Source organism: Syzygium oleosum, unplaced genomic scaffold (assembly GCF_021117445.2).
Source record: "Syzygium oleosum isolate NSW1041296 unplaced genomic scaffold, Sole_v2.1 Sole_v2.01, whole genome shotgun sequence".
NCBI classification, from domain to species: domain Eukaryota; kingdom Viridiplantae; phylum Streptophyta; class Magnoliopsida; order Myrtales; family Myrtaceae; genus Syzygium; species Syzygium oleosum.
Genome location: NW_026607485.1, coordinates 21,754,350 through 21,776,893, shown reverse-complemented (window position 1 = coordinate 21,776,893; position 22,544 = coordinate 21,754,350). Strand labels below are relative to the sequence as shown.

The 22,544-nt window shown below is 41.5% G+C and overlaps 3 protein-coding genes across 3 annotated transcripts; 1 reads left to right on the top strand and 2 right to left on the bottom strand.

Moving 5' to 3' along the window:
- Window positions 1-238: 238 nt before the first annotated feature.
- On the top strand, window positions 239-1,851 carry LOC115662997 (1-aminocyclopropane-1-carboxylate oxidase homolog 3-like). Its single transcript, XM_030585067.2, has 3 exons — window positions 239-768; window positions 889-1,210; window positions 1,371-1,851. Exons 1-3 carry the CDS (start codon window positions 239-241, stop codon window positions 1,626-1,628), a joined length of 1,110 nt encoding a protein of 369 aa, XP_030440927.1. The 3' UTR covers window positions 1,629-1,851.
- Window positions 1,852-4,948: 3,097 nt separating this feature from the next.
- LOC115662998 (photosynthetic NDH subunit of subcomplex B 5, chloroplastic-like) lies at window positions 4,949-8,068 on the bottom strand. Its single transcript, XM_030585068.2, has 5 exons — window positions 8,054-8,068; window positions 7,641-7,707; window positions 7,082-7,144; window positions 6,927-6,985; window positions 4,949-6,813 (listed from the first exon to the last, which is right to left on the bottom strand). Exons 1-5 carry the CDS (start codon window positions 8,066-8,068, stop codon window positions 6,583-6,585), a joined length of 435 nt encoding a protein of 144 aa, XP_030440928.2. The 3' UTR covers window positions 4,949-6,582.
- Window positions 8,069-16,597: 8,529 nt separating this feature from the next.
- Window positions 16,598-16,996, bottom strand: LOC115692450 (uncharacterized). The gene has a single exon (XM_030619288.2). The coding sequence runs from the start codon at window positions 16,994-16,996 to the stop codon at window positions 16,598-16,600; it is 399 nt and encodes a 132-aa protein (XP_030475148.1).
- Between the last annotated feature and the right edge of the window lie 5,548 nt (window positions 16,997-22,544).

Genomic DNA, 22,544 nt, shown 5'->3' with positions numbered 1-22,544 from the left:
CGGATGTATATCAAGATCATTGACTTTGGCAGATCGTACTTGGATTCCCACTTGGGACACGCATAAGATCGGTCTAGATGCAAAGGGTGCAGATACAACAGCATCATGCACAGGGAATTAGTTTCTCTTTCTCGCTCTATATAAATATCAGGGACACATTACATAAGGGTATCCTCAACCTCTTATCACTGGTAACTTATCCCTCTTGCTTGATAACTGACCGAAACAAGGTGCGAAAATGGAGGTGACAGCTGATTCAACCGACATCACTCCATCGACCTACAACCGCTACCAAGAGCTAAGAGAATTCGACGAGACAAAATCGGGCGTGAAAGGCCTCTCTGATTCCGGCCTCGCTAAAATCCCGAGAATCTTCGTCCGGCCAGCCGAAGAGATCGCCCGTGACCGATCCAAATCTGGAGCGACCGAACTCCAAATCCCTGTCATCGACCTCAACAACCTCGCCACGAATTGGCCGGGGGCAGTGGAGCAAGTCCTGGAGGCAGCGCGTGAGGTTGGCTTCTTCCAGGTGGTGAACCACGGGGTACCGGACAGCATATTGGAAGGGGCGTTTGGGGCGGCGCGTGCCTTCCACGAGCTGCCGAAGGAGGTGAAGGCCGAGTACTATGATCGGGAGGGCAAGAGGAGGGTGAATTTCTGGTGTAATTTTGACTTGTACAAGTCGACGTATGCGCAATGGAGGGACACTTTATTCTGCCTCATGGAACCCAAGCCGCTCGATCCTGAAGACTTGCCTCCTGTTTGCAGGTAAACCACTCGATATCTCGCTACAGATTTTATCTCCGCGCCTCGTACCGTGGACTGATATAGAGTCCGTCTTGTATTATCCAACCTATTTTCGAATTTTGGTACCTGAAACTTATCTAGGGACGCGATAATGGAATACTCCAAGCAAGTGAAGGCGGTCGGTACCACTCTGCTCGAATTGCTCTCGGAAGCGCTAGGCCTCAAGCCGGACTACCTTGGCAACATGGACTGTGCTAAAGGGCATGCTCTTCTCTATCACTATTACCCGGCTTGCCCCGAGCCCGATCTGACCATGGGCACTGCCAATCATTCAGATCCCGACTTCCTCACGATCCTTCTACAAGATGATATCGGCGGGCTTCAAGTTTATTACCAGGATCAATGGGTTGATGTCCCTCCTGTCGCGGGCGCTCTAGTCGTCAACATTGGAGATCTCCTCCAGGCATGCTCTTGATCCCGCTCCTAACACTACCGTAGCCCGTTTCTTCCGGGATTTGCCTTATATTGATTTTAGGCTAGAATTAGAAAGAAACTGCAAGACATAGATGAAAGAGGTTCTATTGGTCCACTTACATGTGCTTTGTTTGTTTGTTTCCTGGCAGCTTATGTCGAACGACGTTTTCAAAAGCGTCGAGCACCGAGTGCTGTCGAAAGATGTCGGCCCGAGGCTATCCATCGCCTGCTTCTTCACTCTTTATGAAGATCCGGCGTCGAAGATGTACGGGCCGATAAAGGAGCTGGTGTTGGAAGATAGGCCGGCTTTGTACCGCGAAATTACACTCGGAGAGTTCATGACGCACTATTACTCGAAGGGGCTCGACGGCATATCGGCTCTTGCACCTTTCAGATTGCCGAGCTAGACGATGGAATGCAAGATTAGATTGCTTCTGGAATATTATGTAATAACTCGGCGGATGCAAGCACAAAAGTAAATATCTGCACGATGGTTAGAGAACATGCTGGTAATTAGAAGCCCAACCTGCCTTGTAAGCCGTAATTTGAAGCCAGGATTTAGAGTCAAGAGGCTAAAGAACTTATTAATCATTGTGAAAATTGTACTATTTACCTTGTCCTTTCATCAAATGCTTCAGCTTCATGCTATTTTCATTGACCTTAAGACGTTGTCATCGACGACATTTAAGCGTTATTTACAATTTGATGAATCAAGGCATTTCGGTGATCGAAAAATATAACACACCTCGTCATTTATTATTTCCACAAGCGCTATATTTTCAAATTTTGGATAAATGAATATTTCAGTCCTTCAACTCGTGCAGTTTGTGCGATCCAAATCTCTAACTCTGTACTTTCAAATTTGACATATCTGTAAGTGCTAATGAGGCTCATGGCATGACAATTTCTAGAATCCTCAACTCATGTTATATGGACCCGCATTGCGCTATTCCACTTCTACTTTTCGGCCAAGCCGGTCCTCGGTTTGAAGTATTATGATCGACACTGGATGCTCGTAAATCAAGTATGCTTCTTTAACCAAATTTATGATGTCCTTTCAGCTTCTCTGGATAGTCTTTCAGGATTTCCTCTGGCGTTTTCAAGCTTGTGGTGATCCTTGATATTGGTATGGCGCAGGGGTTTAGTCCCATTCACTTTACTGAGGCCGGCTTCTTTTACTTTATGTAAAGTTTATCCGGACTGTTGGAAACAAACGCGGAAAAACAAATACAGAACACAAGAATTTACGTGGTTCGATCACAAGGTGATCTACGTTCACGGGCGAGGCAAGACAAGATTCCATTATAATCAAAGAGAGTACGGTTTTCAGAAGTCGAAACAACGACTTAACAAAACCTCACGGCTCACAAAAATCTCTCCGAAAACAAAATTCTCTATCAGTGTCAATGAGAAAACCTAGCCACGGTATAAATAGGGCTCCCCAAATAATTTCCTCAGGGGCTACGCCCCCGAACCCCCTGAGACATTTGTTCGCTTACTCCAGCTCAGGCAGACCACCATAGAGATTTGTTCGCTTGCTCCGAGTTGGGCCTATCGGCTCAACCCTCCGTATCACGAACCAAATCTCAATTTTTTTCTCCACTTTTGGGTCGCACAAAAAATATGTCGGGTCGGGTGATGAACCGGACCGAGTACATAAAATTCAAGACATATTTAACACGGACTAACATCTTCGATCAACTTGTAGTAAAATCATTAACCTTTTTCTTATCTAATTTGTGTTAGTGCTTTGATAGAAAGAGAGTTCTTTCTTCATTGCATTAATTATGTCAATTATTAAGAGGTCAATTTCCAAGAGGACATAATATATATATGATATATATATATATATATATATTGTATTTATATTCCTACAAGTTGTGCGTATAATCTGTTTGCAGGATCGATATCGTGATTTGCAGACAAGTACAGATCAGCTACTAATCATGGCTCACGCCACTTAAGCCGCTCCTGAATGGACTCAGCGACTCCCATTGACCTCCGTCCTCGAACTAATATTTGACTATGGCACTATGCCATACTTATGTTTTGGGTGGTGTTAATAAAGGGTATGCTGTCGTTCATCCTAAAGCGAGCACGAGTATATATTATTGGAAAATAATCCAATCTTCATCTTCTTTTGTAAAAGAAAAAAAAAGGAAATTCGTTTTTTTCGTTGCGCGCACACGTGTGTGTACTCTTTCGCTAGTAGTATGGATGGTATCGCCCTCCATAATATCGACATATTTTAAAACACATAAGAGATTTAAATTATTTATAATAAAAGAAAATCAGTAAGTAACATTTCTCCTTAGAAAAAGACAAAAGGCCTAAATCTTCTGCTCCACTACATTAGGAATTGAAGAAAATAAAATTTTAATAATTCCTTACGCCCTTTCTAGCGATGGAAAAATGCACAATAAAAAGAAATACGTCGTTGTTGCATCTTTAAGTCAACTCGGCTTCACTCTTCCAACACGTACACATGGATAGAACAGTTTGACTAAAAATAATTAATGAAAGTCAACTAGTATAATTCTTTCCGGGTCAAATGAGAATCGGGTCATTTGGGCGTCTTTCTCCCTCGCGTGGTCGGTTTTTTTTTTTTTTGGGGCCTTTTTTGGCCTGTTTTGTGAAGAATATCATCCAAAATTCTACAAAACAACGATGTGAATTTGACATTTCGATTTCGGAATCAAACAGTGATGTGATCGGAAAACCTCGTATTCATAACTTTCGACCAAAAAAAATACACAATCGTGTGCATTTATGGTGCTCGCGACTCTGTGATATCCTAAATCGATTATTATTATGGAAAAACCAATACGTCCATGATGAAAAATCTGCGGTCTATAACGTCACGCTTTTGTTAATTAATGAAATTTAATATGTATACAATGAAATTGATCTTAAAAAATGTCTATTTACGATATCATACACATAGATTGTTCTTGTATCGAGAAAACCACCATCTAACTAAATTTCCACACTGTGCTTCGCCTCAGCACAACCCCCAAAAAAACAATTGCTCCTTTCACCCAGTCAGTGCATGTTCGTAAAATGTATAAAAGAAGTCTCTTCATTAGTTATTATTCTTAAGATATAAGAGCAAATTATGTTGAAATTCTCTAAAAGGAAAAGAAGATGTCAAGAAACTGCGTATAGAAAACCTCCAAAACCCTCTACTATACTGCAGCACAAAGCTAGAAACAAGTTTTTACTACAACATCCTAAGAATCACACGTGTTGCTTTTCTCTTCCAACCTACCACATTAAAATGCGGTAGAGATCAGTTTTCCCTAGTCGAAGACACGTTTTTCTAAGCCAGGCCAGCACTGTCCAAGATGAACTAAATCTGCTATGGGAATTGGGAAACTTGCATTGGCATGGGGGACAATGCAAGCTCGAGGAGTTCTTTGTTATTCTACGACGGAATTAAATTCCACCCGCAAAATGTATATCGGGGTGAAGTTGCATGGTGCAGCGCAATCAGCATCTTGTCTGAACAAAACATTTTGCAGCCTAATTCGTGTCAAAGAGCATGCATCAGACCTACAGCAACTCTCGAAGTCCATGTTGTGTATGAAATCTTGAAATTAAATTTTCCTGGGACCATATGGAATGTTGAAAAAGAAATGAGACAAGATCGTATACTTGCTTGTGCAAAACGGTACAACATATTAAAGGTCGAACGTACATAAGTAAATATATAAATGAAGTAAGGCGATGAATTGCATCGTTTGTCCATTGACCTATGTCCATGAGCGGAGGAGGAGCAAAATCACCATGCTAAGTTGATAAGTAGAATGCATTGTCCTCCTGTCTGAATGACATTCACCCAGCTTAGAAATGGTTCCCGTTCTTCAGAAAACGTCATGATGAAATCACGCCAAGAAATTTGAACATTAACTCTATTCCCTGGACTTCTGCAGCCAATCCTCGACAAATCTATGAACTGTTTTTGAGAAATTATCACTAGACAACAACAGCTGGATGTAGATGCGGCCAAGTTCATTGGGATCGATGGGGAGGTCACCATCAGCGACTGGGCGTTTCTCTTCCACGGTGTTTCTGGCCGAGCATGCTTGTCCATTTGTTCACTTAGGAAAGAGAAACTTTATCCTTTTGAGTCCATGGTTTTGCTGGACTTATGGATATAATGTTAGCCCCTCATGGAAACATGTTCTTTTTCAATCTGAATGGTCCTTGAGCACCTCAAAAGAGCAAGCTGAAATGGTCTCGGATGATGATAATAATGGAAAGCAACTACCTGCATACCCGCAATTTCCAACTACCATATGTTTTCCAAAAAGGGTACATGGTAATAACCATCGTTTAAGGAACAACATTTGAAAGCACTACATGCATCAGATGCAGATGACTGATAGTACATTTTCAGAGCAAGCATATCGAAAACATGAATGTCCGAGAATAAGCACAAAATTTAACGAACAAAGATCAATGCTAGGGAGGGGATAAGCAAGCAATTATGAGTTTGGGGTCAACGAAATTCATAACCAGAACATGGCCTCTTTTTGGACAAGCTGCAACTATGTACATATCTATAGTACCATGAGAATAACTCGGTGGAGTAATCTTTAGCACGTCAATTCACCATATCACTTGGACTGCACTGTGAGCAAGAGTCCTCATCGAGCATGGACAGAGCGATAGAGGCATAACAAGAAGCGGGCTACTAAAAGTCTTAATCTTGGGGCACCTGAAAAGCAGCTCAAATGAAGCACTTAGGCCTTCCAAAGAAGCTTTGCACGCTACACTGCTGGAGGTCAAAGACATATATGCCGCTGCTTATCCATTTTTCCAAGACCACAGTAAACTAAAAAGAAAGAGAAAGGGAAAAGAAACTGGATATCCTTGATAGTTATTTCACTCTTCAGCAGAAATCACTAGCCTCAGTCTTTTCATGCTATGACTTGTAATAAGGCGTATTCACCTAGCATCAAACGTACTTGCCCATTCCACCAATGGTCAAAGGAACCGGAACTTTTCTACAAGGAAACTATCCAAGTGTGTGTATATCCCGCCGAACAGAAAGACATTACCTAAAGTCGACCGTGCAATGCAGTTAAGTTTACTTTTGGTCCGGGATAATAATGTGAAATTGAAGTAATGAAACTAACAGTGCAAGTTTTGCACCGGCATGCATCATCATCACAGGGCTTATAAACAGCTGCTTCTGCAAGCTTTCTCTTCCTTCATATCTCGCTTTAGCTTTATGGGAGCGAAAGGCAAAACTGGAAAATACAGAGCAGGCAATCTAGAAAGGAAAGACATAAACCTGTAATTTCCTCATATACAGAGATCGTTAAAGAACAATTACCATCTTTACTTTAGGAACAGTCATCTTTTGGTTATATCATCTCTTACAACGGTGAAGTCCCACAGATCTCCATATTTCTCATTGAAATCCCATATGTCCATGGTATTGTAGTCGGCAATTAACTTATCACGGGCTCCTCTTTCCATGGTGTATATATGGGGCTCAAAGTTGTGGGGCTTGTCAGGCTTATCAATCTCAATGATGCAAAAGACAACAGTAAAGAGAGCTGCTCCAATGTACAAGTACTCTACCTGAAGGAAAAGGAAGCCAAGGCTATCCTTAGTCATTTGATAGGTTAACAGAGGGAGACATAGCAGATTGGATTGTCCTATGCTTAACAGAGCTAAATATTCCTTTGTATTACCGGAACATCTAAGTACATTCCTGCAGCGACCACTGGAAGGAAAAGCCATGAGATAAGCCCTGCAATTAGCGATTGCACCAATCAGTTGTTCATCCTCATCCCTGTGATTAGCTGTAAATCAAATGCAAAAGGATGCTTGACATAACTATTTGTACCCTGAAAGCCAGTCGGCGGTTCAACTGCAGCGATATCTTCCGCAATTGCTCCCCAGAAAGTTCCTAGATCGAAAAGCAGCAAGAGTCAACCGAAAGTTGAAAGGACAAGATGATTCTTCTTACAGCACGGGCAATTTCCTAGTGGGCAGTCAGCATCATAAATCGCAGGCATCATTCTACGGTTAAAAGCAAAGTTACTGCAAACAAGCCACTATTAGGCTCCACATTTTAAACTCAAAAGACTATCCCACTATTGTACCGCAAATGTAACTATTTAGTACTTAGCAAATCTGCAATTCACCTGCCTTTCAATCAGTATGTATGGACTAAGTTCTCCAGTTATACTGGAATTCATGTTATGATATTAAAATTCCATTCAATCACACAATAAATCGTCTCTTTCATTTAAAAGTTTCATTCTGGAATCAATTGATATTGCTCGCAAATTGATGAACCCCACAGTTTTCTAACCCCGAGTAAAACGAGCCCACAAAAGAGCAAAAGACAGAAAGGGAACAAAAGAAGAAGAAGAAGACAACTTGCGACGCAATATTATCACCTTTTTCATCCCCTTCTTGACAAGTGCGGTGGCCATCGAACTCTCTCTGCACACTTAAAAAATCCTCCTGCGATCAGCACCAACCAACAGAGCTTCAGATCACGTCTCCACCACCAACATGCACATGCTCTACGTCCACAAATTAAAACAGGGAGTTGTCTGTCGGAGGAAGCATTGTATTCGTGAGAAAGGAAACCCAGAGAACATGTTCGATTCTTCTCTATTTCACCAAACGAAGAACGGGATAGAGAAGCTGAAGAGCTTACTGCATCGTGGCCCAACCGGTCCACCGGGTCCTTCTTCTTCGTTCACGTCCGGTTCGATCTCGGCCAATCCGGCGGCGTTCGGTCGGCGAACGCGGAGGCCGAGGCCGAGGCCGAAGCGGACGAAGCTCCGTCCCCGCAGCTCGAGACGGTCTCGCGCGACATCGACGGGCACCGAGAGTACGCGGAGAGAAGGCAGAGCGCCACTGTTTGGCCTTCGCCTTTTCTTCGCTCGGATCGGGTCGGGTGCACCCCACCACCCAACGGGAAAAGACTACTACACCGACTCAATATATAAATATAACGAATAAGTGCACTACAAGTCCTAAAACTTATCACAAAAGTGTATTTGAGTCCTAAAACTTACAAAAAATGCAATTGAGTCCTAAAACTTGTCAAATTAATTCAATTGAGTCCTAAACTTAACACTGTTAAATTTACTAACAGAAAACGCTGACATGTCATATTTTATTACTTTTATTGGGACACGTGGCAATGATGTGGCGTCTAATAAGCGCCACGTCAGCAAAAATAAAAATAAAAATAAAAATAGAAAAAAGCTATAAAAAAAAAAAAAGGAGACCCCAACCGGCAGCTGCGGCGGTGGCCAAGCCCTCGCCGGTGGCCGCCGCCACAGCTGCCGGGAAGGGCCGGCGGAGGTTGCCTGGGCCTTCCCGAAGCCCGGCGACCCTCGCCAGCCCCGAGCAAGGCCCCACCGGTCCCCGGCGACAGCATGAAGCCCCCGATCTGGGGGAGGGCGCGACCTTCGCCTCAGATATGATCGAGGGTCGCCGGAGGCCGGCGAGGCCTCGCCTGGGGTCGCCCACCCTGGGCGAGGCCTCGCTGGTCCGCGCCGGCCCCAGGCGAGAGCCGGCGAGGGTCGCCGGGCTTCGGGAAGGCCCAGGCGACCTCCGCCGGTCCTTCCCGGCGGCTGTGGCGGCGGCTTCCCGGCGAGGGCTTGGCAGCTGCTGGTTTAGGGTTTTTTTTCCATTTTTTTTTGCTTTTTTTATAGCTTTTTCTAATTTAATTTACATTTTTTTAACTTTTTCTGACGTGGCTCTTGTTGGACGCCACGTGTCTCAATAAAAGTATTAAAATATAACACATCAGCGCCACGTCAGCATTTTCCGTTAGTAAATTTAACGGTGTTAAGTTTAGGACTCGATTGAATCAATTTGACAAATTTTAGGACTCAATTACACTTTTTGTAAGTTTTAGGACTCAAATGCACTTTTGTGACAAGTTTTAGGACTTGTAGTGCACTTATCCCTAAATATAAATAAAGAAATAGAAACCCACGATCTTGTCCCATCAAATCAGTCCCGCCATTTTCTCTGAATCAAAAAATGGGGAAAGGCCAGGAGCTCACAAAATATTGCTTCGCCTGCCGTAAATGGCTGACGGACGGTGGCTTCCGAAGCCACAACTCCATAGTCCACCGTAGCTCCAAGCGCCAGTGTCCTGCTTGCGGAAGCCTCTTCCGCAACCTTCAGCAATTGAAAGCTCACGAGGAAGCTTACGCCGATGGAGCTTGCGCTGACCTGAAGCATCCGGGAAAGGAGAGGAAGTGGAAAGAGGACAATGATCCTCCTCCTCCTGCCGCTTCTACTTCTACCTAGAGGTGCGTTGGATCCGTGCCTTCTTTTCCTCTTTGATTTTGCTTCATCATCCGGTTCTTTGATGCTCGTTCCTCCTCCGTTTCTGATCGTGCTGCAGATGAAGCTCTCTGCCTTGCCGGAGGAGGCTTGGAGGACGGATTTGATTCTTTCTGGTCTTACCTATATAGTTGATCATAGTAGATTGTTGTACATGCGACGGTTCGTCGCTACATTGTTGCATGCTGTGTTACGGTTACTTTTTTTTTGCTGTGATCACAGTAGTTCTAGAGTTCCTCTCGCTACGTTGTTGTAGCATGTTGTCTCTGGACAGATCTGTCGAATAAAAGCCCTATTTTGGCTGATCATCTGATCATAGTAGCAGTTTTGCATTGTTGTAATTGGGAAGGTTCCTCTGTCTCGACAAATTCGAATAAAAGCGTCACGGTTACCTTTCTTTTTTTTGCTTGTTGCTAATCGTAGTAGTTCTACGTTATTAGTTTGGTTGGCGCTTATGTATGTGTGTCCTTTCGTTGATACATTCCCCTGCTTCTTCCTTTTCATGTCAACTTGATAAATAAGTGCATTTGTGCATCTTTAGAAGTTTCTGCCAGACGTGGTCTTCCTTTGTAAGCAATGTGGTAGATTGGACAAGGATCAGTCTCCTTCTTACATGCATTTTCTTGTGTTGACAAGCTTCATACGTTAATATTTGCAGTTGTGCAGCTTAATTGTTGCTGCTCATTTACATATCCTAGTGTCACGGGTCGATCGATCTAGCGTTCCCACACCCGTGCGGCCTTAGGAATTTCTCCCCAAGTAAGCCTTCCCACACTCACACTCGCAAGAACTTTAGAGAGAGAAACTCTAAAGAGAGAAGCTCTGAACTTTGTATTGCTTCTTAGAAATGAGAGATGATAAAATGAGGGGAGGAGACCCTATTATATACAAGTATCGGGCTGACCATATCCGTAGATCTCTCCCAGATCTCAACGGTCGAGATCGTACTCCCCCAACTACCCCACCTACTGCATTTATTACGGAAGGGTACAATTACCGTATCGCCCGCCCCCAGGAGTATTCTAGAAGACATCAAGAAAACCCTAGTACTAGAACACTCGGGGCCTGCCTTCTCGTCCAAGGGTCGATCACGGTCCATCGTCCAGAAAACATCAGGAACGATCCAATTCTTCGAGCCGTGACACTAGCATCCGAGGTTGCTTCTTTTTATTGTAATTCCCGTTTTCGCTGTAATGTTGTTATTGGTTCATGTACAAAGTGATGGAGTTGTCCTTGCTCGAGTAGGTTCTCAAGGATTTTGACAAAAACAGAAAAGATTTCGAGGACCACTTGAAAGTTCGAATAAAATGATTGGTGAGGAGCATGAAGCAAGTGCGACGGAACCCGTTCATAATGCTAGCTAATTTCTTATAGTCGAACGAAGGCTTGGATGATCTGTTGATCATATGCACAGAAAGAGCTAGAGTTAAATGGAAAGAGTAAGAAATCAGCGGAGCAAGATTGCAAGATGAGTTAGTGTCTTTTTCGAGATGGGCTTAGGGAACTCTAGATATGGTACCTGGGGGCCTTGGGGATCAGAAAGGCTACTGGATGGGGAAACTGACTTTTCTATAGTAGTATCTCGAGTTGAATTGTGTGTCAGAAGAAGTGAAAAATCTTAATAGAACTTAGTTAATTCGTATCTCATACTTCGGTTCAGCTTGTTCCTTGTGTATAGCATGCCAGAGGCCAAATGAGTTCTTTAAATGTGGTAACCAGTAGCTTTTTCATTCCCATTTCAGATGTCTAAGATCTCATCTTACGACTATAGTAAAGTACTGCTTTTCATGCTCCGTGTACTTGATATATTACAGGTGCTACAAACGACTTTGAGGCAATTTTTGTATCATCAAAATTGAAAAACGACGTGCCTGATCCACTAACCGTGATCCTTCATGGTGGGGCCACATCCTGTCTGCACTTCAAGTTTTTCAAAGTCTGAGGCTTTTCTGTCTTCACTTGGATTCAGCTTTGTGAATTACAGGTAGGTCTTCTGTTGTCCGATTTGCTGAAGATATTATTCAGTTTGATTCCTTCAGCAAATGTAAGACTCTAGAATTAGCTTGTAACCCAATGTTTTTAACACTGGACCATTGAACAAACCACTTGAGTGACTGATTTGCATGCAACAACTGGCTTAACCGCTATGTTGCTCCGCATCAGTCTGATCTCCAAGATCCAAGCTAACACGGCGTGGCTTCTTGTATGCCCCCTTGTGCCAATGCTTTGTCTGAATCTCATCTTGCATCATCTTGTTTTGCATTTTTTTACTGATTATGTTAAGTACATAAAATCAAGTATCATTAAATTAAGCATCATATCATCGAAAAATTGCACGTCTCTGTTTTCTGTATTGCGTTCCCAAGGTTGAGGCCTGGGTTAAGAACACCACCTGCACGATTTTTTGAATCCTTCTCCAGCAGAACTGGGTTGAACCAGCTTTCTACCTGGTGGAAAAGCTTGCTTTGATTGGTTCACTCGTTCAAATGTGGTTTGATTTGAAGTACAATTTAGTGCCGTGAACCGAACTGGAACTCAGACAGATCCACTACTCGATGGTTGAACCGGACGACTAGTTTTGACAAATTGCGTAACAAAGTGAGTTTCCTTTATTAACTGTCTCCAATCTATTTAATGCTAGAGAAGAAAGCCTCTTCACTTTTGAAACTCAATAGACTGCACTGTGAGACTAAAACTGAAGGATTCTAATCATGCATAGAAGAACAAAATTCAAGCACAATTAGAATTAAATGCGGAAAACAGGATCGAAAATAAACTGACCTCTAGCTATTGTTCAACTTTACGTTCGTCAGAAATCCACGGTAGTTCGACGTTAATTTGATAGCGATTACGGGCGCACTCTACTAACCCAATCCCCTCGCGTACTGATAGTGTATTACCGAATGAGAGAGCTTGCGGTAGACCTTGTGTCTACCCTTATGGAATGAACGTTCATCTTTATAAACCGCTTCCCATCAAGGCGGTTACTGAAGAGGGCGGTTGTCACCGAAGGGGTACGAAGCGTGGAAAAACCGTATGTGGATAACCGTCACTTAAAAGAGAAAACGTGGGTCAAACCCAATGGATAAGTTTTTATTTCAAAAACTATATCCCTAAATGTGGGATCACATTATAAATATAACATTCTCCCACTTGATCCCAACATTTTCATCATACAGATTACCCAACCAAATCCACGAAAATCATATGCTTAAGAAAAGAAACAAGACACATGAATCATGGCAACACGTCTTCTAAGAGCGAGTAATATCTTCCATGTATCACAATGCATCTTATTCTTTTAATGTTAACCCATACGTGACAACACATCTTAATGAATAAACCCTATGTTTATTCCAAAACCAAGGATAATTGTTATTCTCATAAACAACTGAATGTGTACACCAGAAATTGAGAATAACATTACAATTGAATAAGAGTTTCAAACAACAAAAGTCGTCCGTACGACGATAAATCACATCATGGGAACTATTCCCATACTGGCCACATGATCCTTATACTTCATTGGTGGCATGCCTTTAGTTAAAGGATCAGCTATCATCAATTCAGTGCGAACGTGTTCAATGACCACTTTATTCTCCTTAACACGTTCCTTTATGGCTAAATACTTAATGTCGATGTGCTTACTTCGACTGCCACTTCTAGCATTTTTAGCCGTAAAAACCGCAGCTGAATTGTCACAATATATTCTTAATGGCCTAGAAATAGAATCAACAATTCTAAGCCCTGAAATGAAACTCTTCAACCATACACCATGTGAGATAGCCTCAAAACAAGAAACGAACTCAGCCTCCATAGTAGAAGTAGCAGTCAAAGTCTGCTTCGCACTCCTCCATGACACGGCTCCGCCAGCTAACATAAAAATGTATCATGATGTTGATTTTAGAGAATCAATGCAACCAGCGTAATCCACACCCGAATAACCAACTACTTCCAAGTTGTGAGTCCGTCTATACATAAGCATGTAGCATTTAGTACCTTGAAGGTATCTCATCACTTTCTTTGCAGCTTTCCAGTGGTCTATCCCTGGATTACTCTGATATCTTCCCAACATTCCCACAGCAAAAGCGATGTCAGGTCGAGTGCAAACCTGAGCATACATCAAGCTTCCGACAGCAGAAGCATATGGGATGTTCTTCATTTGTTCCCTTTCCGGATCGTTCTTCGGGCACTGGTTCAAATTGAACCTATCACCCTTCACAATGGGTCCTATACTTGGTGAACAATCTTTCATCCGAAATCTCTCCAAGACCTTATTGATATAGGTTTCTTGAGATAGTCCTAAAACTCCTCGAGTTCTATCTCTATGGATCTTTATGCCAATGACATAAGATGCCTCACCCATATCCTTCATGTCAAAACTCTTAGAGAGGAATTGTTTCACCTCATGCAACAACCCCTTATCATTGGCTGCAAGTAAAATATCATCCACATATAGCACAAGAAAACAAATTTTTCTCCCATTGACTTTCTGGTATATGCATTGATCCATGATATTCTCTACAAAATCGAATGAAGAGATGACATCATGGAACCTTAAGTACCATTGACAGGATGCTTGTTTCAAGCCATATATAGATTTCTTAAGCTTGCACACCAATTGCTCACCTTTACTAGAGGAGAATCCTTCAGGTTGTTTCATGTATACCTCCTCCTCTAGTTCCCCATTGAGGAACGCCGTTTTCACATCCATTTGATGTAATTCCATATCAAAATGGGCAACCAAGGCCAAAACAATACGAAGAGAATCTTTCTTAGATACAGGAGAAAAGGTCTCCGTGTAATCGATTCCTTCCTTTTGAGTGAATCCTTTGGCAACGAGTCTAGCTTTATATCTCTCAATGTTGCCCAACGAGTCCTTCTTAGTTTTGAAGACCCATTTACAACCAATGGCTTTTGCACCATTAGGCAACTCAACCAAATCCCAGACTTTATTTGATGCCATAGAACTCATCTCATCATTCATGGCATTGTACCACAAATTGGATTCATCACTGCTCATGGCTTGTGAAAACGTTTCAGGATCATTCTCAGCTCCAATATTGTAGTCAGACTCTTGTAGATACACAATATAATCACTAGGAATTGCTGATTTCCTCATTCTAGTAGATCTTCTTAATGTTGTATCAACATTCTCTGGAGGAGCGTGTTGTTCAACTGGTTGTTCAACAGCTTCTGGTAATTGTTGAACAACTGGATCTACCGGATCATTATCAGCAAGTTGTGGAATTTCAATAGTTTGTCGTTCAATAGCCGGCTGAACTGAATGGGCGTTATGAACAACAACCAACCTAGTACTTGAAGTGGAAGGTTGAGTATCTGAATGATCTTTCTCAGAAACAATGTCCTTCAATCGATCACTCCCACTAATCAAGTCACTTTCAAGAAACTTAGCATTTCTTGATTCCACAATCCTAGTAGTGCGAGATGGACAATAAAATATCTATCCCTTGGACTTTTCAGCATATCCAATGAAATACCCACTTACAGTCCTTAGGTCCAACTTCTTTTCCTGTGGATTATAGACTCTTACTTCAGACGGGCATCCCCAAACGCGTACATGTCGCAAACTTGGCTTCCAACCTTTGAATAACTCAAAAGGCGTCTTTGGGATAGCCTTGGTTGGAACTCGATTTAATATGTACACTGCCGTCTTAAGAGCTTCAGTCCACAAGGACTTAAGAAGTTTGGAGCTACTAAGCATACTCCGCACCATGTCCAATAAAGTTCGGTTTCTTCTTTTGGCTACGTCATTTTGGTCCGGAGAACCTGGCATAGTGTATTGGGCAACTATCCCATTCTCTTGAAGAAACTTTGCAAATGGACCAGGTGCTTGTCCATCTTCAGTATATCTACCATAAAATTCTCCACCTCTATCTGATCTCACGATCTTAATTTGCTTGCCGCATTGTTTCTCTACTTCCGCCTTAAAAACCTTAAAGGCATCCAACACTTCATGCTTATTATGAAGCAAGTAGAGATACATGTAACGTGAGTAATCATCAATGAAGGAGATCAAGTATTTCTGACCATACGAGTCCATATCAGGACTACAAATGTCCGTACGTATGATTTCTAATATGTCTGTACTCCTCTTGGCACCTTTCTTTATCTTGTTGGTCTGCTTTCCCTTTATGCAGTCCACGCAAATATCATAATCAGTAAAATCCAAAGTACCGAGTACTCCATCATTTACTAATCGCTTAATTCTATCTATGGAGATATGTCCCAATCTCCGGTGCCACAACATGGAGGAATCTTCATTCACAACACATCGTTTTATACCAGCATTGTCATGAACATGCATCGCATTATAATAGGCATTGTCTTGTAAATTAATTCGAAAAAGACCATCAGACAAAATACCACTCCCAACAATTTCAGATTTAAACAATAAACTGAAGTTTGAATCTGAAAAGTTAAAAGAGTAACCCAAAGGTACAAGTCTTGAAACTGAAATTAAGTTTCTAGAGAAACTTGGAACATAAAAGGTCCTTTCCAAATTCAAAACAAAGCCACTATTTAGAACTAATCTACATGTCCCAATAGCTTCTACATGCGAACGCATCTTGTTTCCCGAATAGATGCTTTGTTCACTTCCCACTGGCTTCCTGTGGTTTTGAAAACCCTGCAAGGAATTCGAAATATGGATTGTAGAACCAGAATCAATCCACCAAGTGTTGTGACTCACATCAGCCATATTAGATTCATAACAAACATAAGAGGTTGGATTACCTTTCTTCTCGAGCCAGGCCTTAAATCTGACACAATCCTTCTTCATATGCCCCTTCTTTTTACAGAAGAAACATTTGGATTCCTTCTTAATGTCAGCTTGGGGAGGTATTTTACCTTTCCCCTTCTGCTTGCCGTGACCCTTATTCCTTTCTTGTGTTGCCAAATGAGCACTTTCTCCCAATTCCATAGTCAGCCTCTCTTCCTCTTGAACACACATGGTCATAAGTTCATTAATTGACCATTTATTCTTATGTGTGTTGTAAGAGATCTTGAAAGGTGCATGCTATTGTGGGAGAGTGTTCAGAATGTAGTACACAAGAAATGATTCAGATATCTCAACCTCAAGGTTTTTCAGCTGAGCTGCAATGTCCCTCATCTTCATGATGTGCTCACGCACACCTCTAACACTTGTGAGCTTTAGAGATGAAAACTTCATTATCAGGGTCATGGCATGCGCCTTTTCTGAAGTCTCAAACTGCGCATCAATGGCCTCCAATAAAGCCTTAGCATTACTATGCTGAGCGACTGAACCACGGATACTAGGAGATACTTTAGTTCTTATGAACATCACACTAAGGCGGTTGGACCTCTCCCACTGTTCATAAATGGCTATCTCAGCTGCAGTGCTCGTGTCAGTAGGAGCAAGTGGTTCGTCTTTCCTTATAACATAGTCAATGTCCATGCACCCCAATTAAAGAAGAATTGACTCCTTCTAAACTTTATAGTTTTCACCATTCAGTATGGGAACATCACTCTTAAATTCAGAGAAATTCACAGGTACCAAAACTGCATATCAAATAATCATGCTTATGTCACAAAATTTGAGGCAAAATCAACATATATCATGTTCTACCAATGTAAGACATGTCACAAAATATGAATCACATAACATAAAAACTGCCTGTGGGCTAAGTTTTTAATTTAAATAGATTCATAAATTCTTCTTGAAGAAACTATCATATTATATTCCTTTCCTTAATCCCTGTGGGTAAATTAAGAAAATAATATGATATTTCAACCTAATTAATCAAATTAATATAATGAAAATTCATGTGGGATTAAATTCATCATATTAATAAGATTAATTACAATCAATGTCCATTTTCAAATGTGATCCGAATGCTCTTAATATATAATTTAATTAATTAAAGATGCTGTGGCTACTCCCCAATTAATTAAAATATATGGATCACTGGATATTTAATTGCATGCATAAAAAATACTCATAAAATGCATGAGGGACAAAACAATAAACTTAATTCGGCAAGGGGCATAATCGTAATAATGGGTAAAAAGCGGGGGCAGAAGAGTAAAAATGAAGGGGGGTCCGGTTCCCAGGGCGTGTGAGCGGCACGCGCCTGCCCTATGCGCGGGCGCGTGGCGCGCACACGCCTTCCTTTCAGCGTGGGCGCGTGCGGCGCACGCGCCTTCAACTGCCGCCCGCGTGAATCCCACGCGCCTGGCAGTTGCGCGCGCGTGGCGCGCACTCGCCTTCTTCCTCAGCGCAATCAGACCCAAATTTCCGACGTTCTTCGCCGTTCTACCGCGCCTTCGACCGAATGGGTCTCCTCCGGTAGCCCATATTACACCAAAATAATTTATGGGTTTCGGAGACCACGTCGGCGTGACCACATGGACCCAAAATTCGGCGAAAACAACCAAGAAATTGGCTCGAATCAAGCAAAATTCCGTCAAAACGCACAAACCCTAACCCGCAACTTCCGCCGCTCAAACAGCCTCCAGCGATTACCGATATGCCAGATTAACTTAGGGCTATTCTTCTCCATGGCGGTGCGACCGTGCCGGTCCGAAGTCGAGAGGTGGGTCGCCGGAATTTGGCCGGAATCGGCAATTTCCCTCTTAGCCCCAAAATGCTGAATTACTATTCATCTCAAAAAGTCCCGAAAAATACACCAAAATTCAACAAGAACAAGGCAGAGACACTAATCATGCTCTGATACCAAATGTGAGACTAAAATTGAAGGATTCTAATCATGCATAGAAGAACAAAATTCAAGCACAATTAGAATCAAATGCGGAAAACAGGATCGAAAATAAACTGACCTCCAGCCATTGTTCAACTTTACGTTCGTCGAAAATCCACGGTAGTTCGACGTTAATTTGACAGCGATTACGGGCGCACTCTACTAACCCAATCCCCTCGCGTACTGATGGTGTATTACCGAATGAGAGGACTTGCGTTAGACCTTGTGTCTACCCTTATGGAATGAACGTTCATCTTTATAAACCGCTTCTCATCAAGGCGGTTACTGAAGAGGGCGGTTGTCACCGAAGGGGTACGAAGCGTGGAAAAACCGTATGTGGATAACCGTCACTTAAAAGAGAAAACGTGGGTCAAACCCAATGGATAAGTTTTTATTTCAAAAACTATATCCCTAAATGTGGGATCACATTATAAATATAACATGCACTTGATATGGGAGAATCAGACCGACGTTCTGCCTTTTTTTTGTGTCGATGTTTTTGTGATGCTAGGTCACAATATGATGCAGTGTGCTATCAGAAATACACATTCGTGTTTAATATATAATATACAAATTTTTCTGCCACAAATTTTTTTGTAAATTTAATTTATTATGTTTTGGGTGCACACAACATGAGAAAAAAGTAGAAATTATTGCACGGAATAAATGAGAAATCTCAATAATTCCTCCTTAAACACATCCACGACTCCTTAATATTTGAGAACGTTTAATTCCTGAAACGACATCGTTTCTATGTAACCATTGCTAAATCAGGTAACGTCGTTTTTGTGCTGACTTTTTTTGTTGTTGCTAGAAATTGAATCTATAGTGCTATAATAGAAGGAGGATTTTTTGCATAAATTATGTCAATTATTAATAGGTCAATTTCCAAGGGGAGGACATGATATATATATATATATATATATATATATATATATATATATATATATTCTATCTGTATTCCTACAATTTGTATGTATAATCTCAAATGTAACAATATATGAAATTCAGTTTGTGAGTAAATGCTATTTCGTTATTAGTAAATAAGTGTCAATTACTTGCAAGTTACTACCTTTTCATACGCCATGTAGCAGTTATGCTTTTCACTTACTGGTGAATGAGTGATGACAATTGATTTAGTGAACCTTGCCATGAAGGTGCCGCTCGCATTCCAGCCCACGAGTAAGTACTTACAGTTGAAGTACGGTATCATTTGACCAAAAAAAAAAAAGTACGATTTCGTGCTCCAGAGTTTATTCCAATGAGTTAAAGAGGCAAAGTTTTCTACATGAACAGAGCGTTAATCTTTCTGACATAAGCTGATTCTGCATGCCAAGGCATCATCAAAATAAAACTAATCCACCTTCCATGCACCATAGCCAAAAACTTAGTAACATAAACTCGGGAACATGAAAAGCGGCGCAATTGAAATCCACATTATGTGGAGTCGAATGTAAGTCATCTAAATTTTCATAGAGTATACTTTCTCTGTCACCCCGAGTCGTCAGCAAGCGAGATATCTATCTTTTCTCCTAAGTACCAGTCGTCAAGAGGGAGCTGTACAGAAAGGAACATAATGAAGGATCCACTGTGTTAGCCATGTCCGGTATGAAAAATTCGTATTTAAACATGTCTGTGAAATGAAGCAAGCCAGAAAGAATATACTCAATCATATATTAAGTCATGTAGATTTGCAGGAATCTATCTACAAACGCAATCAACTAACGACTCCCTGTACGGGATACTGTCCTCGGATAGCATGAGTAACCCGAATTCGAAATGTGCAATCGGGGCTCTAAGGTGATGCACGAGTACTTACTGATAGTGATCAATCAAGTATGGATGGACACAGCCTAGAAGAGAAACATATTTACTCACTACTATACCTCCTACTTCTCATGATTTGGTATGTAAAACATAAAAAGAAAGATGAAAATTTTGTTTTACACCATCCGCAGAAGATGTGTCCCTTGTCCAATTGATAATCCCTCGACTCCCACATGGACGACCCTGTTAAAAGAAACAACCGCAAGCAAGATTTTTCATCTCTTCATTCTTTGGTTGTTCCCGATTTGATCTAACTCTTTTCTGAATTTCCTGTTCTCTATGTTGTTCCCCTTGCCCCGTTGACCACTGGGGCCATCAGCCCAAGGTCAGGTGAAGCACGGAAGGTGCTACTGTACATGGAAAAACTAGCAAGTGAATCTCTTCAGAGAGTCGCTGTCTTGTTGGAGGTGGAGCTGCTTGTGCCATGTGCGACGTTAGAATCTCTTCTTCCAGAGAAAAGTTTCTCATCCTCTTGGTATGCAAGCTTTTGACCCACCTTCCACAGGCTCATTGGAGATATGGCACAAACTGATGTCTTCAAAACCTGGCTGAGGTGCATCTTTCACGACCCGTCTTTTCTCCTGATACCTTATAACAAGCAAGCAGGTTGTAAACAAAACAGACACAGGAAATCATATCATTTTGTTAAATTCATCATAAGGCCGAGCAGGATATGTACTTGGTATGAATGAACTTCTGAATCTCGCTTCTGTCATAATCTGGTGGAAGTTCTGCTTCCCAGTTTTTGTTGGACTCCTTGTTTCCCATACCTTTCGCGGTAGTTCACAACATATGGAGCTATAAATGTTTATGTATATAAAGCATAAGAAAATCGAAACGGAATATACAGATAAGAAATCATAAATATGGAAAGCAACTTAACTGCGCGATTAGATAATGGAACTAGTCTGTAAATATGATTAACTTAATGAAGAATATAGTTGCGTTACTTACAAGCTAGCAGCGAAAGAAGACGCTTTTCACTGACCCCTTGAATTGTAAAAAGTAATGGCCCATTTCATATTTACTCTTGCTCCTTGAGAAAATCACGTGATTTTGCTGCTATCCATATTTTCTCAAGTTTGACAGGAGGAGTCCGACAATGTCATAGAGCATATCGAAAAACCAAGTTGATGGCAAATTTTCTTACACTGCATAAAAGCAACCTGTTCTAATAGCCATGTATCCAAAGTAGTCGATCTAACCTACTTACAAAGAAAACAAGCAAGCCCATCATCAGATATCATGCAGTAGTCAGACGGAAGAGATGATTAGGACAAGAATATTAACAATAGCAGGACAATGAAAATCACTGAATGTGTCCAGAGTTTGATGTGCTGCTGCTGCCTGAGGCAGCTTGCGTACGTATATCTACGTTCAAGCTCCACGTGAAAAGATAAGGGTTTGAGGAGAATCAAAGAGGAGGTAAATGAATTCCATATCCTAATCGTAATTTTCTTTTTTAAATGGACTCCTAGATGTAACAAGATCTGGAGTTCAGTAGCATTGGTTCATATCCTGACGGACTACTAATTATACAAGATACTTGGCATGTGGCGGAAAAACCACTCAAACTTGAAACACGAAGGACAAGTAGTAGCATTTCAACAGCAATGTCCACAAAGCATACAGGAATCATCAGTGTGGCAAAACCTTGTGACAAAGGGGGTCTGACTAAGGCTCGTTTTCTAAATTTCAGCTCGTTCTGTTCAATGCGACTATATACAAACAAGAAGGCAGCTTACTGTGCACCCGGAATTGCAAATGCACAAAGGTTTACAGCTAATGTAAAGAAAGCAACTAACAATGACTACAGTGTTACTTCCCTAACATTAGAGATGCATTACCCCGAAGCCAGGAGTTTGGGAAACTGATGACTTGGTTCTATACAGACAAGACAGGAAGGGAAAAAAGGTTTTGCAAAAGAAAAGTGTACAGGACGCCTAATGCCTATCATGAGAATAGAAGTGATCTACTGATCTGGAGTGGAAAACGCCCAAGGACCATGTTTCTGGGGGCCTAAGGCCCATACTTTGCAATAAGTTAGGTGATCCAACATAACTTATTTCAAAAGGACACTCGTTTGCGCAGTGCTAAATTATCGCCCGAAATTGTGTACATATTTACACATAGACCATCTTTTGACCAATATCTGATTTGAGGATTGGATAAACCATTGAGCTAACTGGTTCATTACGTACATGAAAATCACTCACATTTAGATATAATTAAATTTGTTCGTAGATAATGCCCATAACTTATAACCCACCAATAAGAAACATAGATCCTTCAACCTAAAAAAGATTACATGTCATTTGCATGGAAATTTCTTTCAAAATGCCACAAAGTAATCAAAGAAGTCCGTGACACTCAACTGAGAAAAGGTTAAAGAAAAAGTTGCGGGTGTGTTGGAGAAAA

Bases quoted from the DNA above. Each gene is read 5' to 3' on its own strand.
- LOC115662997 (XM_030585067.2), top strand. From the start codon at position 239: ATGGAGGTGACAGCTGATTCAACCGACATCACTCCATCGACCTACAAC. The intron at 769-888 runs GTAAACCACTCG...AAACTTATCTAG, and splicing joins GACTTGCCTCCTGTTTGCAG to GGACGCGATAATGGAATACT. The intron at 1,211-1,370 runs GCATGCTCTTGA...GTTTCCTGGCAG, and splicing joins ACATTGGAGATCTCCTCCAG to CTTATGTCGAACGACGTTTT.
- LOC115662998 (XM_030585068.2), bottom strand. The intron at 6,986-7,081 runs GTACAAATAGTT...CGCTAATTGCAG, and splicing joins ACCGCCGACTGGCTTTCAGG to GGCTTATCTCATGGCTTTTC. The intron at 6,814-6,926 runs GTAATACAAAGG...CTTTTCCTTCAG, and splicing joins GAATGTACTTAGATGTTCCG to GTAGAGTACTTGTACATTGG.
- LOC115692450 (XM_030619288.2), bottom strand. From the start codon at position 16,996: ATGGACATTGACTATGTTATAAGGAAAGACGAACCACTTGCTCCTACT.